This window comes from Melanerpes formicivorus, unplaced genomic scaffold (genome assembly GCF_026170545.1).
Source record: "Melanerpes formicivorus ecotype bairdi unplaced genomic scaffold, bMelFor1.0.p_v2 SCAF_41, whole genome shotgun sequence".
Classification (NCBI taxonomy): Eukaryota; Metazoa; Chordata; class Aves; order Piciformes; family Picidae; genus Melanerpes; species Melanerpes formicivorus.
The window spans coordinates 3,619,741-3,639,070 of record NW_027142393.1 but is presented as its reverse complement, the minus strand read 5'-3'; the positions used below and the strand labels follow the sequence as shown (position 1 = coordinate 3,639,070).

The 19,330-nt window shown below is 41.6% G+C and overlaps 1 protein-coding gene and 1 long non-coding RNA gene across 9 annotated transcripts in view; one reads left to right on the top strand and one right to left on the bottom strand.

Annotated features, from left to right (window-relative positions):
• ARHGAP15 (Rho GTPase activating protein 15) overlaps nt 1-19,330 on the top strand; it is a 391,371-nt gene that overhangs the window by 184,600 nt on the left and 187,441 nt on the right. For all 4 annotated transcript variants that reach the window (XM_068158707.1, XM_068158705.1, XM_068158706.1 and 1 more), the window contains 2 exons: nt 14,442-14,540; nt 16,465-16,591. In XM_068158707.1, the coding sequence (XP_068014808.1) occupies nt 14,442-14,540; nt 16,465-16,591 (226 nt within the window). The remainder of the gene's footprint in view (nt 1-14,441; nt 14,541-16,464; nt 16,592-19,330) is intronic.
• Nucleotides 1-19,330, bottom strand: part of LOC137451305 (uncharacterized) — a 68,357-nt gene that overhangs the window by 1,241 nt on the left and 47,786 nt on the right. For 2 of the 5 annotated variants that reach the window (XR_010989769.1, XR_010989772.1), the window contains 5 exons: nt 14,417-14,514; nt 11,239-12,330; nt 10,824-10,958; nt 10,471-10,654; nt 7,463-9,529 (listed from right to left, as the gene is read on the bottom strand). This is a non-coding gene — a long non-coding RNA (uncharacterized lncRNA). Of the gene's footprint in view, nt 1-7,462; nt 9,530-10,470; nt 10,655-10,823; nt 10,959-11,238; nt 12,331-14,416; nt 14,515-19,330 lie in introns of those variants that run through there. The other 3 variants (XR_010989771.1, XR_010989770.1, XR_010989773.1) reach the window with 3 other exon arrangements.

Genomic DNA, 19,330 nt, shown 5'->3' with positions numbered 1-19,330 from the left:
AAGGTACAGCTCTCTCTTTCTGTTAGGCATATAAGTGATAGCTAACTTTGATGCTTGTGGTTCTGCTGTTAATTTCCATGCAGCTCTCACTGACTGTCACTAACATATCTTTTGTTCCCTGAAATATTCACTCTGTGAATAAATAGAACTTTTCTGCTATTTTTTGCTGTAAGTGATTTGCTCATTTCACTCTTATGCCTGAAAACAGCCCAGGCACTCACTCATGTTCTGGAAGTTGCATGTTGCTTAATGAAGTACCTTGCTGAATCAGGACCACTGTGTTCCAGCAGATGAAAGAAAAGCATATAAGAAGCTGTATTGCCAGGTTCTGCTTTGAATGTTTTCCTTTTAATCAAATTTTAGATGTATGAGCATAGCAGATCATGGGTTTGAGAAACAAACAAAAGCTTCCAGTCTTACTCTTGAAAGGCTTTGGGAAATGTTCATGAAATTGGTGCCGTTTAAAGTTCAAACTCACTCTTCTCTGCTCATAGATGCAAGTAACAAGAGAAAGCCTCAGCTCTATCAGCTCTGGTCTGATCAGTTGGTACCCTAAATCACTGGGAAGTAACTTCTCAGTTTCCTTTGTCAGAGTCAAGGATCTGATAACGTTCTTAATCATTTTAGTGGCAGGAGAACAGTGCAAGGGTTAGGTCGTGGGTGGGTAACAGAATTCTTTTAGTCTGAAATTCCAGTTTCCTTAAGATTTTTCATTTTGCCTCACAGCTTAAAGTGTTGATGTTACCGACTGGATGGTGCCTTTGAGCTGTGTTCAGCTGAGTTCAGCAAGAGTGATATCTCTAACAATGTGGTGGGAAGGGCAAGGATCGTGTGCTTCAAGGGTCTGTGGGGAGATGCTCTGGTATCAGCAGTTTGCTGGATAAGCAGGAGTCTCCTGGCACATCCAGGAGATAGGACTAGGGGGAATGGAATGAAGCTGGAGGTGGGGAGATTCAGGCTGGATGTGAGGAGGAGGTTCTTCACCATGAGAGTGGTGAAACCCTGGAATGGGTTGTCCAGGGGGGTGGTCGAGGCCCCGTCCCTGGGGGTGTTTAAGAGCAGGCTGGATGAGGCTCTGTCCAGCCTGATCTAGTGTGGGGTGTCCCTGCCCATGGCAGGGGGGTTGGAACTAGATGATCCTTGTGGTCCCTTCCAACCCTGAATGAAACTATGAAACTATGAAACATCCACAGTACTTGAATTAATATGCAATGATGACATCTTTGGACAAGGAGGCCATAATGCATTTTAAAGCATTCTATTTCCCTCTCATCCTGTACTGTACATTTATTGGTGGCAAGAAATGGAACAACAGTCACTGTTTGGTGTTGCAGGTCTCCTGATATATGTGGTCTTGGAGGACTCAATCCCCAAATACCCAACCATCCTGGTACTCAATCATTTTGCATGGTTTTAGCTTCCCTTGTGTTTGGATTCTCAGGCTCCTGAATGAGCTCTCACCCCAAACCTGCATTTGCCTATACTGCATCATCCCAAAGCCTGAAACAGCAAAGAATAGATCAGGCTTTCAGACACAGCATATTTAGAGATGAGAGAGAGAGTCTGCCAAATTCCCCAAAACCACTTCCCAATTCCCCTCACGAATGGCAGGAAATTACTTGTTATCAGTGGGTAATTCAACCACAAACGTTATTGATTATCCAACCTCAATCTTTACAGTCTTTGATGGCCAAATATTTTGCAATCATTGTTTCTATTTAAACCTAGATGTGATTTTTATTTGGGGGAAAAAAAAATATGGAGGTTTTCAATTTTGCTGCATGCCACATCACATTGTGGTGAGGCCCTCCAGATTGTCCAGTGTGATAGCCAGGAGCTTGACTGACAGATGTCAAAATGTGCATCATGCACCTATACATGAAACAAGCCCAAGTCATTAAAAAAAAATCAGATACTTGAAAATGGTTATTTTTTTATTAGTAGTATTTTTATTTTAAGTAATGTATTTGCTTTTAATATTGGGTATTTGATATATCCCAGAGGACACCAGGAACTCAAAGATACAGAGAGGAGGAGATATATCTGGGTTGTTTAATACATTACAAAATCAATCAAAGTAGTTTGTCTTCTTTGTGAGGTCCACAGTTGAATATTTCAGTAGTTTTATTAACACATTTACCACCAGCTGACTGAATTAAGTTACAGAATCACATAATGGTAGGGGTTGCAATGGACTTTTGGAGATCATAAAACCCTGTAATGGCTTAGCTTGAAAGGGACCTTAACATCATTTGCTCCAACTTCCCCACCATGCCCAGGGACACCTCTCAACTAGACTTGGATGCTCAAGGTCTCATCCAACCTGGCCTTTGAATACACCCAGGCAGGAGGCAGCCACAGCCTCCCTGGGCAGCCTATTTTAGAGTCTCACCACCCTCCTACTGAAGAATTTCTTCCTCAGCTCCAGTCTAACCCTGCTCTGCCTCAGCTTCAAACCATTCCCTCTTGGCCTGTCTCTAGACACTCTCATGACAAGTCCCTCTGCAGCCTTTCCTGCAGGATCCCTTCGGGTACTGGAAGGCAGCTCTGAGATTTCCCTGGAGCCTTCTCTTCTCTTCTCTAGGCTGAACAGCTCCAGCTCCCTCAGCCTATCCTCATAGCAGAAGCATTCCAGGTGACAAAATGTATTCATCATTGTCTTAAATCTCTGCAACACCATTTTTATTAGAACACTAATTAATTTTAATATAGAAATCTTTTTGGTGGCTGTAGTTGGAAATGTTTGTTTTCTGAAGTGGGTTTAATAGCCTTACTCAAAACCTTTTTCATCCTGTTTAGCTTCTCTTAATATTTACCTATAAACAGAGCTGGGAAGAGGCAAACCAAAGATGTTCTGCATTGTTTGCTCCCCGCATGCGAGGCGAGATAGTCACTATTATATTTTCCTGCCTGTAACACTTAGGAACTTGACACAGCTGGCAGAGTCTGTGTTCAGATCATGGACCAGCTTTGATGTCTTACATTGTTATTAAACAATAGCTGGCATGGTCACATAGCAGCAGGATATTACACTTACCATTCAGCAGACCTGTTTTTATAGAAGGGGGACCTCCTGCCTCCTTGCCCCAGGCCACAAAACCCTCTACTGCAGAGATGGTGTTTCGGATTTCTAGCAGTGGGAGTATTCTTGTGTTGTTGTCCTGGCTTTTGGCAAGTTAATAAAATAATGTAAACAGCTCTTTTGGAGACTGACCCCACCCCGTGTTCTACACGCTCAGTACGCAGGGAGGTTCCGAGTCACCCAGCAGAATAAAAACCCCAACCAAAGAAAACAGAAACTATCCAAATGAAAGAAAAATGGTAAATGTAACAACGGAAAAAATCCCATTCAGCAGCGCTGTTTCATCTCTAAGAGATGCTTTATTCAACAGCAGGTATCAATCCCCACAAGTAACAGCTGCTATCAGAGGATTTGCAGGTACACCTTTGTTCACCGCTAACCGAATTTGTGTCAGTGTTATAATGCGTCGGATCCCTGCTTTTCACTCAAACCAGGATTAGCACTGACTCGGGCTGGAGGGCATTCGAGCTGCTGTTCTTCCTTTAGCTGTATTTCTCTGTAAACATCTAATTGTCTCCAAAAGTGATGTACAGTATGCAAAAAGACCTGAATTCAATGCAAATAAGCGTGTGCAGCTCTGAAGTTAACAGGTGTTCTCATTAGCGTAAGGAGACAAGGAACGATTCTTGAATGTTTTATAAACACTTATAACCATGGCCAACTACGCTTCTATAAGTATAAAGATACTCAGAGCAACATCTCTCTTTCTCTTTTCTTTTTTTTGTGTGTGTCTCTCTTATTGTGCACTCTCAGCACTTATTAATAGGAGACATGTGTCAGTAAATGAAATACTAAAAAGCCAGTACCAGCTTCTGCCTGCAAATAATGGTAGCTGCAAAATGTTCTGCTCCTGGTGAATAAATTTTGGGCTTAAAATGAGAGTCAACGAAATGAAATCTTTACACACCACACATCTATATTTTAAACATATATCTTTGCTTGCACTGAAAGTAGAGCATCCATCCTCCCTTGGATATTTTTGTTTGTTACGAGGACTTATCACGTCGAGTCTCACTCACATATATCACAAAGTGTTATAACATGCATATAAAATTGGACAGGAGGACCATCCATCACTAGGTATTGTCCAGCTGGTGAAACTAAGAAAGGCAAGACTTCTCTAAGAAACCATTGCCACTATCTCTGTGTGTGGCTGTGTAATATATGGCTTCAGATTGCAAAGGCAATAACAGTAAAATATTACCCCAAGGAGGAAAGTAGCTGGCAGTAGGTATTCCTACATTTCTTTTAGTCTTCGTCTCCGGACAAAATGTGCAATTGTCTATTCCCTTATTTCCTGCATCGCACAGCCATGGCTGAATTGTGTCTTAATTATTATCTCTTGCTTCTCTGCTTTGAGCTGCTTTTGGGGGTGCTTCTTTCTCACTTCCCAAGCCTGCCAACTTCCATTTCCCCTGACTTGGACTTAACAGATAGCAGAATCCTATCCATTCCTCTCCCGTGGCAAGGACAGTGCATCCATGAGGCTGGAGCAGAGGGTCCTTGGTGTAGCGGGGTAGATGGGAGGCTACATGCATGTGTCTGACATCCAGGATAGTTATCTGATGCTTATCTCACATCTGTTTTGCTCTTTGCCCTCTGAAGAACCCCTGTTCTCCGATGCCAATCCAAGTGGTCCAGCTGTGTCTCACACAGGTTATAATACCAGTGTGGCAGATCAGCAGGAAATACGTCCTCCAGGTACATTACTTGGATGTTTAGCAGAAGGTACTTACTCTTCCTTACCTTCCTTTTTGCTCAGACAGCATGTGTTTTCTTTTCACACATCTCCAAAGTAAGATCTGCACTAGTAAGTGAAAAAGGGAGAACTACAAACTGTTCTTCCCCAGTACCCCTGGGAAAGCACTGGACCTTTCCTTCTTCAAGTAGGCTCTGTCCACCTCTAGTCTGAGCTCGTCTTCCCATCCAAGGTGGAGTTTGGTTCTCTTGGGGCCTAGTAAGCTTTAATGGTGAACCTCCTATTTGTTCAGTATCTTCCTTACAAGTGCTGTAAATCAGTTCTGTAACTGAGATTCTTTGCAGCCAGGATGGACAGGAAAGAGTTTGTTTTATAACGAAGAGAGAAGACCTGATTCTCTCCTTGCTAGCATTAATGTAATTCAATAGGAGCTGGTATGTGCTATGAGTCCATTGCACAGCAGAAAGGGAAGCACTAGCCTCCAAGATTTATTTTTATTTTTATTTCCTGTTAACAGTCCCAGAGTTCAGAATTTTATTACTAAATTAAGTTGACGGACTCAGTTCGAGGAACTTACCAGGAAAAGAACAACTTATTTGTCCATCGCTGCTACAATACAGTTTTGTTCCAAAATTTATTCTTTCTCGGAAGTTTGATCCCAGACTCGAGGCTGTTGAATCCACTTCAGAGCCACTGGTGTGTGTACCCCAAACACTGGAGTAATTTCCCTAGAAAAGCGACTTACTGCATCCAAGCAGGTTGCTTTGAGACGATGACCCCTCGAGGATTCCCCGAAAACGGAGTAAGTCGCACCGCGAGGCAACGCAACCCGGGATGCATCTTGTAAACATCTGGCAGCAATTGGCCTTACAATTGCTAATACTGCAGAAGTTGTGAAAACACAGGATCTGTTTGTTGCCTCTTTGCAGTGCTGGTTTTCACAGCAATTTTTACAGAGTCAGAAGAAGCAGGGTAATTATAACATAAGGTTCAACATCTTTAGATGTGTAGAACTTTATTTTTTTTTTTCTGTTGCTTAAAACAAATATTCCCTGAGAAAGTATAAAACATTTTTCTGACTTGCAAAGTTTTTGCAGTCTATCATTTAAATTACTTAAATAAAGGGAGCTTTACTACTCCCCAAAGCTGAGAATATAACACCCGCCATGCATATTAGCTTGATCTTTTTGACAGACCAGAAAAGTGTTTGTGTGTGCCAATTAAAACAAAAATGGATCCCCAGTGGCTTGTTCCTCACACAACTTCTGAAGACTGCTATCATTGTGTGCTGGGGTAACCCTGGACAAGGCGGCTGTCCAAAGTAAACAAACTTTCCCAAACTTTCATGACAGATGGGGGTTACAAATGCATTTTAATAAGAGAGTTGCCAAAGCAACTTTTTCTTCTTCTTTCCCTGCTCCCCCCCTCCCCCCCCCTTGCAATCAGCCTATATTTACTTAACATCTAGCAACATTGGGAACACAAGGCAGATACTTTCTCACCAATTTTTTTTTTAACAAATATCTGTGTTTTGTTTTGGTTTGGTTTGTTTTTTCTGAAAGATTGGTTGAGGACCTTTTCTTCCAGGCTGATATTACCCCCATCACTTCAGTGTTAACTTTGCTCCACATCCAAAGGACTGCTGGATTGGTGAAGCCAGACTGTAAGATGAGACAGACAATCTGCTTGATAAGGAAATCTCTTTGGTAGTCATAAACATCTCAGAGACCTTTAAGTAATTTAACTATCAGCATAACCATGACTACCTCTGCTTGATAGGTTGAATCATGGAACAGATATGGGATGCAGGATGAAAGTAGCACAGCTCAATACTGAAGCCTTTTGTTTTCTTTTATTTGCATTTCTTGAATATTAGGCACAGTGCAGCGCAGAGAGATATTTTATTTATCCTTTCTGCTGCTCATTCATTCAGCATAAACATGGCCAAGAGACTGGATCATCTGTGGGAAGGAATTTAAGATCAACTTCCAGAGATGCAGTTAGACTTTGGACTTTTTTTTTTCTTTCTTTCTTTTTATTTTTTTCCCCCAAAACTTCCCTATCTTTGTCCCTGTTTAATTCAAATCCACTTAATTAAACCACTAAGGAGCATAGTGTCTCCCAACTTTAATTAATTCTCCTTCTACTATGGGGATGGACACATGAGTATCTGTGTCTTGTGTGTTTATTCTCAAGATGTATTTTATTCTAATGATTTTCTCTTTTCTTTTCCTTTCTTTTCTTTTCCTTTCTTTTCTTTTCCTTTCTTTTCTTTTCCTTTCCTTTCTTTTCTTTTCTTTTCTTTTTTCTTTTCTTTTCTTTTCCTTTCTTTTCTTTTCTTTTCCTTTCTTTTCTTTTCTTTTCCTTTCTTTTCTTTTCCTTTCTTTTCTTTTCTTTTCCTTTCTTTTCTCTTCTCTTCTCTTCTCTTCTCTTCTCTTCTCTTCTCTTCTCTTCTCTTCTCTTCTCTTCTCTTCTCTTCTCTTCTCTTCTCTTCTCTTCTCTTCTCTTCTCTTCTCTTCTCTTCTCTTCTCTTTTCTTTTCTTTTCTTTTCTTTTCTTTTCTTTTCTTTTCTTTTCTTTTCTTTTTCTACCTGAAGGGGGGTTGTAAACAGGCAGAGGTTGGTCTCTTCTCCCAGGCAGCCAGCACCAGAACAAGAGGACACAGTCTCAGGCTGCGCCAGGGGAAGTTCAGGCTGGAGGTCAAGAGGAAGTTTTACACAGAGAGAGTGATTGCCCATTGGAATGGACTGCCCGGGGAGGTGGTGGAGTCGCCGTCACTGGAGGTGTTCAAGAGGAGACTTGACAGGGTGCTTGGTGCCATGGGTTAGTTGATTAGGTGGTGTTGGGTGATAGGTTGGACGTGATGATCTTGAAGGTCTCTTCCAACCTGGTTTATTCTATTCTATTTTCTTTTCCTTTCTTTTCCTGAATATTTAGAAAGAGAGCAGTCCTGCCCTCCTTTTTATTTTTCTTTCCTTTCCTTTTTCCTCTTTGTTTTTCACTCTTTTCTCACTTTTCCTTTCCCAGCCCTGGTGGCTGCCAAGCACATGTAGAGTGGCATGTCCTGTGCTATATGGGCTGGGTGGATAGATCCCACCTTGCAAAAATATCTCAGGAAAAAAAGTCTGTATTCCTCTTCAGAATGGGGACTCAGAATGATTAGCATGATCAGGGGGAAAAAAAAAAAACCAGGCCTTTGTACAAGAGCAAGGTGAGATGAAGGGGGAAGAGTGAGAGCTTTTGAGCTAGAAATGCTCCAGCAACTCTCATTTCCTTTTTTCCCTACACATATCAAGGGCAGCACTCCCAATGCACAGTGCAACAAGAGGAACACATTTTATTGAATTTCTGCACACAGAGGTATCTGTCAATCCAAGTTTAAATCACTTAGTGCTCACCACAAGCTGTGGGAGTCCCAGGTGACATCCAAAATTTAGGTTTTCTGCACTGGATTCTGCACAAGACTAGTGTCTGGGTAGGGATCCACACTCCAGAAATGTCCAATAAGCACAGAATTGTCAGAGCTGGAAGGGACCTCAAGGATCATCCAGTTCCAGCTTCCCTGCCATGGGCACAGGCACCTCACTCTACAGCAGGTTTCTCACAGCTACATCCAGCCTGGCTGCAAACACCTCCAGTGATGAGGTTTCCACCACCTCCCTGGGCAACTTGTTCCAGTGTCTTATCACCCCCATTGGGAAGAACTTCTTGCTAACATCCAATCTGAATCCACCCACTTCTATTTTTGCTCCATTCCCCCTAGTCTTGTCACTACCTGACATCCTACGAAGTCTCTTCCCAGCTTTCCTATTATGCCCCTTTCAGATGCTGGAAGGTCACAATTAGGTCTCCTCGGAACCTTCTGTTCTCCAGACTGAACAACCCCAACTCTCTCAGCCTGTCCTCACAGGAAAGCGCTCCAGCCCTCTGATCATCCTTGTGGCTCTTCTCTGGACACATTCCAGCACATCCTGATCTTTCCTGTAATAGGGGCTCCAGAAGGGGACACAGTGCTCCAGGTAGGGTCTCACCAGTGCTGCTTCTGTGGGTAGGTCACGGGAAGCTTCACCTCAGTTGTCCACATTTTTTCTGTCTGTCCCATGTTCAGAGGGGCTTGACCAATGTCTTGTTTCAGTTTCTGGCTGAAGTAAGAACTATGTGGTTGTTCCTTGCAGACCATACATGAGATATACGTGAGCCACACACTTCCCAGACTCCTCACTCCGTTCCTTTTTGCTGCAGGGTACAGATTGTGAAAGTTGTTTTGTTGGGGTTTTTTCCCTGCATTTCTCCTTCCCCATAGGATTCTTCACTTCCTGTATTGAAGTTTGTTCTTGGCATTGTCTGAAAATAGTTCATCACTGCAAATAATAGTTATAGCCACCAGAGATGCATAAGTACCCTTTGAAGTGAGCGAATCAATAAGACAGTTTTGTATTTTTGTTTTGCTGTGTGAATTTCCTGCCCTGTTCCCTATCTGCACAGAGTGCCTATCAGCAGGGCTGCTAGAATTACCTCCATCCCTGTCCAGTAGCTAAAATAAATGTAAGGAATGAATGTATCTGTTGAAATGTCTATTGGTGAAGAATTAGAGGGATGCTAGCAAGGAGGTTTTTCATTTTTTCCCCCACAGCTGTGCAGCAGTGTCCATCCCAAGGTCTGCAGGAGGACTTCGGGTTGAATACCCTGAGCTTACCCCCATGGTGCTTTTCTGGCTGTTATTTCCTGTGTCCCGTTGGTGTAGGTGCTCTGTGAAAGGGAAAAATCTCTAAGACATGTTCTAAAAGATGGGGTTTTTTTGAGGGCTATGAAAATGATCAGGGGTTTGGAGCACCTCTGCTACAGGCAGGCTGAGGGAGCTGGGGGTGTTCAGCCTAGAAAAGAGAAGGCTCCAGGGAGACCTAGTAGCAGCCTGCCAGTACCTGAAGAGGGTCTACAAGAGGGCTGCAGAGGGACTGTTTACAAAGGCCTGCAGTGATAGGACAAGGGGCAACAGTTTCAAACTAGGAAAGAGCAGATTTAGACTGGATGTTAGGAGAAAGTTCTTTACTATGAGGGTGGTGGAACACTGGAACAGGTTGCCCAGGGAGGTGGTTGGGGCCCCATCCCCAGAGATATTCAAGATGAGGTTCGATAGGACTCTGGGCAACCTGATCTAGTTGGGGATGTCCCTGCTGACTGCAGAGGGGTTTGGACTAGATGGCCTTTGGAGGTTGCTTCCAACCCAGACCATTCTAGGATTCAGGTGATCTATCAAGTTTTCGAAGTTCTGGAGGAACACAGCCACGCATGGTAAGATAGCATGTCTGAGAGTACAACCAAGTGCAGGGAAAAGAGATGATTTGCAGGATTTTGAAGAACTGATGATCCTGGGGAGGGCCCAAGCTGTATTTATGCATTATAAAATGGCAATGGTATTAATTAGTGCCCCATCTTTCCTGGAGCTATACAGGTGTCTTCTTGTTTAATAACATAGGGTCTTGTTGAACACAAACTTGGTACATCATTATAGTGACATGCAAAAAACAAGCTCATCCCTCCATTTGCAGCTTTATAAGGTGACAAGAGAAATCCTTAATAAGCCACAAATAGAATATCATAAAAAGTGTTTCACACCTGCCCCCCCTTCCCCTCTCTTTCCCACACTTGGTTGGCAGCCCAGCAGTGCATTGAGTTTAACACACATTTACCTGCGGTGAGCCGATATTTGCCGAGGATCAATGTTTAACAGCAGGACTCTGCTACAGTTCCTTGTAAAACTACCATGTGAGTGGGATTCAGCCTTTGAAGTGATGTTTTTTTCCAAGGTGCTATAGCAAGAAAAAGAGAATCCAGGCATCCAGGCTCTTTCATAAGCAACGTGAAGGGCACACCCTTTGTAAATAAGAGAGTTAATGTCAGTTGTCATCCTCATGGGTATTTACTGCCAACAGCAGCATCATAATTCTGCCTGGTAAGGTAATGCTAATTCCAGACTGTAGCCTTTGCAAAAACGATGGCAAAGAGAGCGGGATTTCAGGGAACATTTAAAGAGGTGAAGTACCTGGCACAACGGAGGCTGGCAGCTCTATCTGGAACACTTCATTTTCTTTTCTTGTCTTTTCTATTCTTCATTTTTTCCTTCCCCAGATTTGTCTTTCATTTGTCTCTTTGGTGGCTGTGTTGATTTCAGCGGTGCCTGATGGAGGGATGGTGTGTTAGCACGCCTTAATATTGAACAATTTATGCTTGTTGTTAGTTATACATCATTTAGGGCTGTGATCATAAATTGTTCAATCACAAGGTTCAGTCAAAAGCAAGCATTCTTTACTGATGTCTTTTCCCAAGGGTGTTGAAAATTCGATTGTTCAAAGTGCAAATATGGTTTAGCAATCCCTTCCAAGAACCATTTATCAGAAATCCTAAGGAGGTAATATATAAAAGTGGGATAGGAAACCTGCACATTAAATGGGATTTACCAGCCAAAGCCTTTGGAACTGCTTTCCTGTGAATGACTGGAATGGAGCAGAACAAAGTCAATTACTGACTGCAATTAAGGAGTGGATGCGTTTAAACTGTAGAGAGCAGTAGCAGTCTTCTTGAAACTGTCTGGGTACTCTGAAGATTAGTCTGAGGAAAGAAAGGAAAGGACTTGAACCAGATCTTACAGAAAGTATATTTTAAATTAATTCCCTTCCCTCTATCCTCTGATCTGGTTTTACAGATTTGCTCATAAGCCACTGATAATGTATGATTACCAAAATAACACCTTCAGACAAAGAAACTTTCAGCCTGCATTTTGCTTTGGTCTCGTTAGCAATGGAGTATCTTTTTTGCATATCATACACTGCAAATGTTTATGCAGTGCTGAACACTTGTGTTTTAATAAAGCCTGAATTTACTGAACGGAAGACTGAGCGATGCTGTGTCCCTTTATAAGCCTTCAAAATGCAGGGAATCTAATTATATATGTTGCTCTTACTTTGAAAATGTTATTCCCTTTTACAATTTTAATAACGATTTGTTTATACTGGGAGAGAGGCATTAGGCTGAATTGTTGCCTGTGTTTAGTCTAATTCCTATCTGCGTGTATACATTAATAAATGGTGATATAATGCAATATATTTGGAACCCAAACCTTGCCCTGGGAGCCAGGCACAGAGCTGGGGGTCAGCTCCTTCAGCTGCTCACCTTAAGTTGAATTTGGACTTTTGGGTTGTTGGGGTTATTTTTTTTTTTCCTATTATTTTTTTTTTTTCTCTTCATAAAGGTAGCTGAGTGTGTGAGTGGTGATTAACACTATGGCTGGGGACTAATAAGGCAATTAAAGTTCCCCCAGTAACTAACGCTCTCATATAGACTGGGAACAATGGGGCGGTTGAAGGTCTGCTCCTGACGGGTGCGGACAGGACGGGATGAACATCTGCAGCAGGGCAGCCTCCGAGCCCGCGCCGGGGGACCATTCCCACATTCTCTGCAGCGCTCTCACAGGATGTCTCCGCTGGAGCTGCTGTGCTGACGGGATTTTCCTTAATGCTGATGACTTTGGAAACCTTCCTTACAGGCATTTCCTCAATAAAGGGAGGGTTATAGAACAATTAATGAAACATTATGCTGGTTCCCCACACTCCACCCACCCCTTTTTTTCCCCCTTTTTCTTCTTTTCCTCCCCTTTTTCCTCTTTTCTCCCCCTTTTTCTTCTTTTCTCCCCCTTTTTCTTCTTTTCTCCCCCTTTTTCTTCTTTTCTCCCCCTTTTTCTTCTTTTCACCCCATTTTTCTTCTGTTCTCCCCCTTTTTCTTTTCTCCCCCTTTTTCTTCTTTTCTCCCCTTTTCCTCTTTTCTCCCCCTTTTTCTTCTTTTCTCCCCCTTTTTCTTCTTTTCTCCCCCTTTTTTCTCCTTTCCCCCCCTTTTTCTCCCTTTCCTCCTTTTTTCTCCTTTCCCCCCTTTTTTATTCCTTTCCCCCTTTTTTTTCTCCTTTCCCCCCCGTTTTTCTCCCTTCCCCCTTTTTTCTCCCTTCCCCCCTTTTTTCTCCTTTCCCCCCTTTTTTCTCCTTTCCCCTCTGTTTTTCTTCTTTCTCCTTTCCCCCCTTTTTTTTTCTTTTCCCCCTTTTTTCCTTCCTGTTTTCCTTTTTTATTTATTTATTATTTTTTTTTAATCCTTCCTTCCCCAATTAGTGTTTCAGTTTTAAGAAAGCTGTGGGGAGAAGCAGTCAGGCTGCTGAGGAATTGTTGTTCTTTTATGCCTTAGTAAAAACTCCTGACATGGGACAGATGCAGCCAAACAGTAGCACCTCAGGTTGATGGATTTACATATATAAGCTGTGCCAGGTCGTAATGACTTTGCTCTGCTTTTCCTCACACTTTGGTCAGAAAGAAATCTGTGTCATCCACTTTATGCAGCCATTCCCAAACAGCACCTGAAAGGTTTTGATTCTGAATAGTATCATGTCCCAGTGAGCATCCCAGACCTGCATTCCCTGTCCCCCCCCCAAAAAAAAAACAAACCATAATGACAGACTAGGTGAACAATTCCCAAGCATGCATCCTCCTGAGTTTTGCACAAGCGACTCTTAACAGCCAAAAATAAGAGAAAAGCTTTGGTTTCAGAGCTGATGGAAGTTGGGCTGGTTTGAAGTGTGGACAGGACAAGCTCCTGCCCCTTGTAAAATGTGCTGGAGATCCCACACTCCGCTCATTTGCCTGCAAACGTGCAGAGCTGCTGTGCCCTGGGTCATGGTCTGTGGTGATGTGCAGCAGGGCTCTGCTCAATAATCCCAGGGCAGAGCACTCCACAGCTCCATGCCTCACTCTTGCCATCTGTAGAATGATCTTTACAACCTGCTGTGTGAAATATCTAGATAGATTTCTTTTTCCAAGTGTTTTGTTATTATCATGGTGGTTTAAAGAAGTAGAGGGCAACGGAATATGCATGCATATTCCAGCCCGATATTGTCAGGCAGTGAAGCAGCGTTATCAGGGGATTGAATATTCTTTGATAAATATTCCCAGTGAGTGGGTCAAAAATGTAAATCAACTTCTATTCAGACAAACTGGGGAGTTGTTTTTTTTTCATGAGAAATGGGCTCCTAATTACCCTGCTACAGCCACCTTTGATGGTGTGGGTTTGTTTCTTTTTTGTTTGTTTGTTTGAATGTGAAAAAGAGTGACACAATTAAGTTTACCAAAATGCTTGGAAGTGGGCTCTGGAAACCCAGGTATAGAATCCATGTGTACATTCCAGAATGGAGGTACCAGTTAGGGGAAAAAAAAACAACAAACCAAAACAAAAAAATAATAGTAGCAAACTAGAAGTGGGAAGTGAGAACACCAAGGATTAATCCTCCTATTGCATTCATTTCTTTCCAGGTCGCTTTGGTTTACATTTGAACTGTGCCTTGCAGCACTGAGTTTCCTGGCTTTTCTTAACTTTTGTCACATTCCCCTGATTTTTGCACTATTTGTGTTCAGTGGTTGCGTTGCTGAGACAATATCTCGTTTGTTGTGACACATTCAAAACAGTTTTCAGACAGAGGTTGCAAACTCCTCAGTAACTCGGCACTCCAGGGGATGATTCTTGGTACAAAGGGAAGGCATTTGGGGGGGGGCATATAAGAGGCAAGAGAAGAAAAATCCTCTGCCTGGCGCATCCTTTTCTTACCTGTGTGTGCCCATGTCCTCCCTAGATCACGACAGTGTCAGGAAATGAGTTCCTCCTCCAGTCGGATATCGACTTCCTGATACTGGATTGGTTCCACGCTATCAAAAATGCAATTGACAGATTGGTATGTATTTGTTTTGGCTGTTACCTTTATTAATTAAGATGTAGCAATTTCAACTTCATTTGCCCAGGCATCTCTACAGGTTTTTTAGGCAGTCAGCAGCGAGCTAGACATGCCTTCCTCTGAAGGATATGAAAAAAAGAAAGAAATATGTATGCAAATCTACTCCAAAATGTCAGATAAACAAGGTTGTTGAACACACACACACACACACACACACAAAAATGGCATTTGATTCTTGCCTCCAAACAGAGCTCTACGTTTCCTCCTCTGAAATAACGAGGACGCTGGTTTGCTGAGGGTTGTAAAAGCACACAAGCACTTAATAACTAATGAATTTTCTGCATTTTCTGTTTATGCAGCCTACAGTATATAATCTTCAATAGAACTATTAATACATTTGAGCCTTTTATGAATTTTTGTATTACTTATTCAGAAGAATAACACCAGCAAATAATATTCCTTTGTAACTGATTGCTGTTATTCTCCCAGGAAGGCTGGGGGTTTTCTACTAGAAGTAAGCAGGGCTGTGTTTTATTAAAACAGTTTTTAATTACCAAACCAGATTCAGCTGTAGCTTTTTCTTTCTTTTCTTTTCTTTCTTTCTTGTTTTTTTTTTTTTATTTATTTATTTTCTTTTTTTGCCACTCTCAGTACAAATTCCAAATGTCTTCCTCCTACCCCTGCCTGATCCAAGAACATATTCTTTTCAGAGGGCACCGACTTTCCTTGTTCAATGCAGAAGCTGGTGGGAGAAAAATATCCCCATTTCTTGCATTTTTCAGAGGTTTTGCTGCAATGGAATTGGCAGAGCAGCCTCTTTGCAAGGGTTAATCTGAACACAGCTACTGTTTCCTTAAAGAGCTGCAAACATTATATTACCCTGAGGCTATAATCAGCAAAGGAAAGTTTGATCTGATGATGTATGTCTTCATATTGTGCATTTCATTGGGTGCGTGAGGATATTGATATCCCACTGAAGATTTTGGGGTGGAGTTTTCCGTGGAGACTCAGGACACTTTCTTAACATTATTTTTGCCTGCTTTTCAGCCAAACAGCTACTAGGCTTGACTGGGTTTTTAAGTGCAGCTAAGGTGGTATTGTGGTGTCAGCAGCTCCCTGTGTGCAGTGAAGCAGAGCAGCAGCAGCTGGTGGGACACAACCTGTAAAGGGTTGTGGTACCCAAGGGCAGGGCTTGTCCCAACAGTGAAGGTTTGCCTTTGGTGCATGGGCAGGAGAAGATGCCACCATGAAGCACTACTCAGCGACCATCTCAGAGATGTTATTTATTTTTGTCTGAAAACTCTGAAGGAGTGTGTAAAGCCATGATGGCTAAATCTCACCTGACCTGACAGGTGTGGGAAGAGATGTGTGGTTAGGCAGAATGTCGCCTCCCGTTTTTCTTTTATTCCTCTTCTTATCTCTATTGATGGGCCCTAATTGTCACTTGCTATGCCAGTGATTTAAAGCAAAAGAAGTCTCTTTTTCCTAAGCTTAAAGCAGCAGAATTCAGCCCCAAATGTGTTAGGATGTCTGAAACATTTGTGTTTGCAAGAACATTTACTGTATCTAAACCAGAAAGGCAATTTAAACACCCTTCCTCTTTGCAGGCACTTGGAAGTAGCCTGCAATGTGGAAATAATTTGGGTCTCTACAGCCTGCAGAAGTAGGCCTTTTGTTTGCCTCACTTAAATAAGAATTTATCTCAGAAATTAAGATCAGTCTGTCAGACCCATAAAAGCTCTGCCATATGACAAATTCTTGCATTACACTTTCCTTAAATTATATACTCGCTGCATCACTTGCTCTGGGTGTGTGTCTGTTAGCTCCTGATTCTGTGCTGCCATTCTCTGATCTCTTGCTTCATTCTTACAAATAGTTTTATTAAAAGCACACATACCCATACATATATTTCTTCTTTTCCCAGTCAAAAGAACGGAGTTGTACATCGAAAAATGTGGAGCTCAAACTCAGAAGATCCTCCAGCATCGAATTACTGAATAGCTTAGACACTGAATCCAAAGAACCAAAGCCTGAACACAGAAAATCTTTAAGTAAGGCTTTTTTCTTTCCTGAATTTATTTTTTTCCCCCCTTTCCTTTTTTAAATAACTGTGCCATTACAGGGTGAGATAATTTTTATTACATGCAGAATGTAAGGAAGATCACTGAGAATTTGAAAGCTGAATGTGTTCTGTGCTGATATACATAACTTGCATTTAAGTAAAGACAGTTACTAGCTCTAGACTTTTAAAGGGTGACATTCTCTCCTAAACAAAATAAATTTGTTTAGGAGCAGAGACATTTATTCAAGCCATTTATTTTTAAAAACAAGCAACATGAGTCCTATGTTAATGGTCTGTTGCAGTTGCTTTGTTTCCATTTTAGCAAAATACCTCAAATTGCCAGAGTAATTTTGTCTGTTGTGTATTTTATACAGCGAATCGCTGAAGGACCTGACACATCCTCTCTAGCTGACAATCAGTGCTATATCTGTAATTGTAGAGAAGGTAAATTCCAGGGATTGAGGTTGATTTTTATCAGTGATTAGAAAAGAAAGTGATCTAAAACTAGCAGGGCTGTGCTGTGCTCCACTGAGACTTTCCCAATTTGTGCCGAGTTGCTCATGATACTGTGGGCAGGAGAGACAGGAGCTGGTGGTGGCCCTGAAGCCCTCACTCTCTGCAGGAGTAGTAGTATTTTTTTTCATTTCACCCTCTGTCCTAAATCTTTGTTTTGCTCCTTTGTTTGGCTGGTGATTCACATACTGCTGCTAATGTAAGCACCGTGACAGCTTCAGACTCGCATTGCTGGTACGAGATACCTAGAGGTACCCAAGTGCTGTGCAGGAATTTGCCTGCACACATTTGAGAGTAGGATCAAAGCCTTAAACCCTAAGAAAAGAGCTGCATTAAGAAGACCCCAAGTAGCTGTTTTTAATGATAATTATCCACACAGTCATAAATACATGCACGCATGCATGCATGCATACAGACACAGATACAGAGATTCGTTAAACAGTCTCTTTCTTGCAGACCAAAGGTGGTTCTTCTTGTTGTTGTTCTATTATGTTGGAGATTTGGATTTGTTATTGGTTTGGGTTGGTATTTTTAAGTTTTTTTTTCTTTGCTATGAAATATAAAATAGCTTGAATGGACCTTGTGTAAAATTGCCCCAATATCCTGGTGCCATGTATTATGCTGCATTTCTCAGAGGATTTGGGGCAGGGGGGGCGGAAATCAGACAGAGAGTCTAGTAAGTTTGGAGGGCCTGATTCTGCTCTTATTGTAGCTGATAGCAAACTGTCTGAGCACTCAGGGAATCTTTATTTATTTATTTAGACTTCTCACATATCTTTAAATGATAATTTGTCAGACGAAACAGAAGTAGTGAATACGAGCAGTGACAGAGGCTTCGTCCACGTTTCTTTTCAAACCTTAAGAGAAATCCTGCACAACCTCCTTTTTTTGTTGTTGTTGTTAAAGGGCTGTTTAAAACTCTCACAAAAAAATGTGAAAATCTCTGCTGTGAAGATCTCACCGAATCGAAGCCTGCATGTAAATAGTGGAGGTTGGATTGCTCCTGAAATATGTATTCAGAACTTTGTGGTGTTTGGTGTTTTTTTTTCCCCCCTTCTTTTTGGCCCCTTGAGATCAAGCAATTATGTGGAATTAGGAAAAAAAAATCATATTATTCACTTACTTATTAGTAGTCTAAGCACAAACTGTATTGTCAGTTTTCTGCCTTTGGCTTTCTGTGCCCTTAATGTTCACACAAGTATCGTAGCCAGAATTATCGGCAGCTAGAGCCAAAATTGCTTTAAAAAGGCATGAGAACTGGTAATGACACATTGTTAGCAGTTAACAGGTGGTCGTTTCATTGTCCAGTTTGACTGCAGAGCACAGAGAAGATATGTGCAATCTCTGCAAGTGTCTTTATAAAGTTCTCACAAAGTTTAACAATTTCAGCGTTTTACACACAGCCCTCTTGCATTATTGACTCCTGCCAATGCCAAATCCAAACAAAGGAGATTTTTATTTGTTTTTTAATAGATGGTTTAAAACTCCTCCAGTTTGACACAGCAGACGAGCAACTGATGTCTTAGCAGGCCACCCCCCCACCCCCCCCCCCACCTCCACCCCTGCCAAATAATCCTTAGTGAAATATTCAGACAGTTCGGTCTCGTTGATAGTTAACTTCTCTACATTTGAAGGGCTGCAAAAAAAAAGAAGAAGAAGAAAAAAAAAAAAAGGCCAGTTGTAGACTTGGTATTGCTTTGTGATGGGATTTGGTTAGTAGCACAAGTTTGGAAGTGTCAGGTATATTCTAACCAAAGTCTTCCTCTTTGTTTTAAAACTGGGGAGACTGCCCCTAGAGAATTAGCTACAGGAATTTGGGTTTGGTATTTAATCCTAATTGCTTCTGCTTACACTCCAAGGACAAATGGCAATTGTCAATTATGGTCTTCTTTCTTTCTTTCTTTCCTTCTTTCTTTCTCCTTTCTTTCTTTCTTTCTTTCTTTCTTTCTTTCTTTCTTTCTTTCTTTCTTTCTTTCTTTCTTTCTTTCTTTCTTTCTTTCTTTCTTTCTTTCTTTCTTTCTTTCTTTCTTTCTTTCTTTCTTTCTTTCTTTCTTTCTTTCTTTCTTTCTTTCTTTCTTTCTTTCTTTCTTTCTTTCTTTCTTTCTTTCTTTCTTTCTTTCTTTCTTTCTTTCTTTCTTTCTTTCTTTCTTTCTTTCTTTCTTTCTGTCTTTCTGTCTTTCTGTCTTTCTGTCTTTCTTTCTGTTTGTCTTTCTGT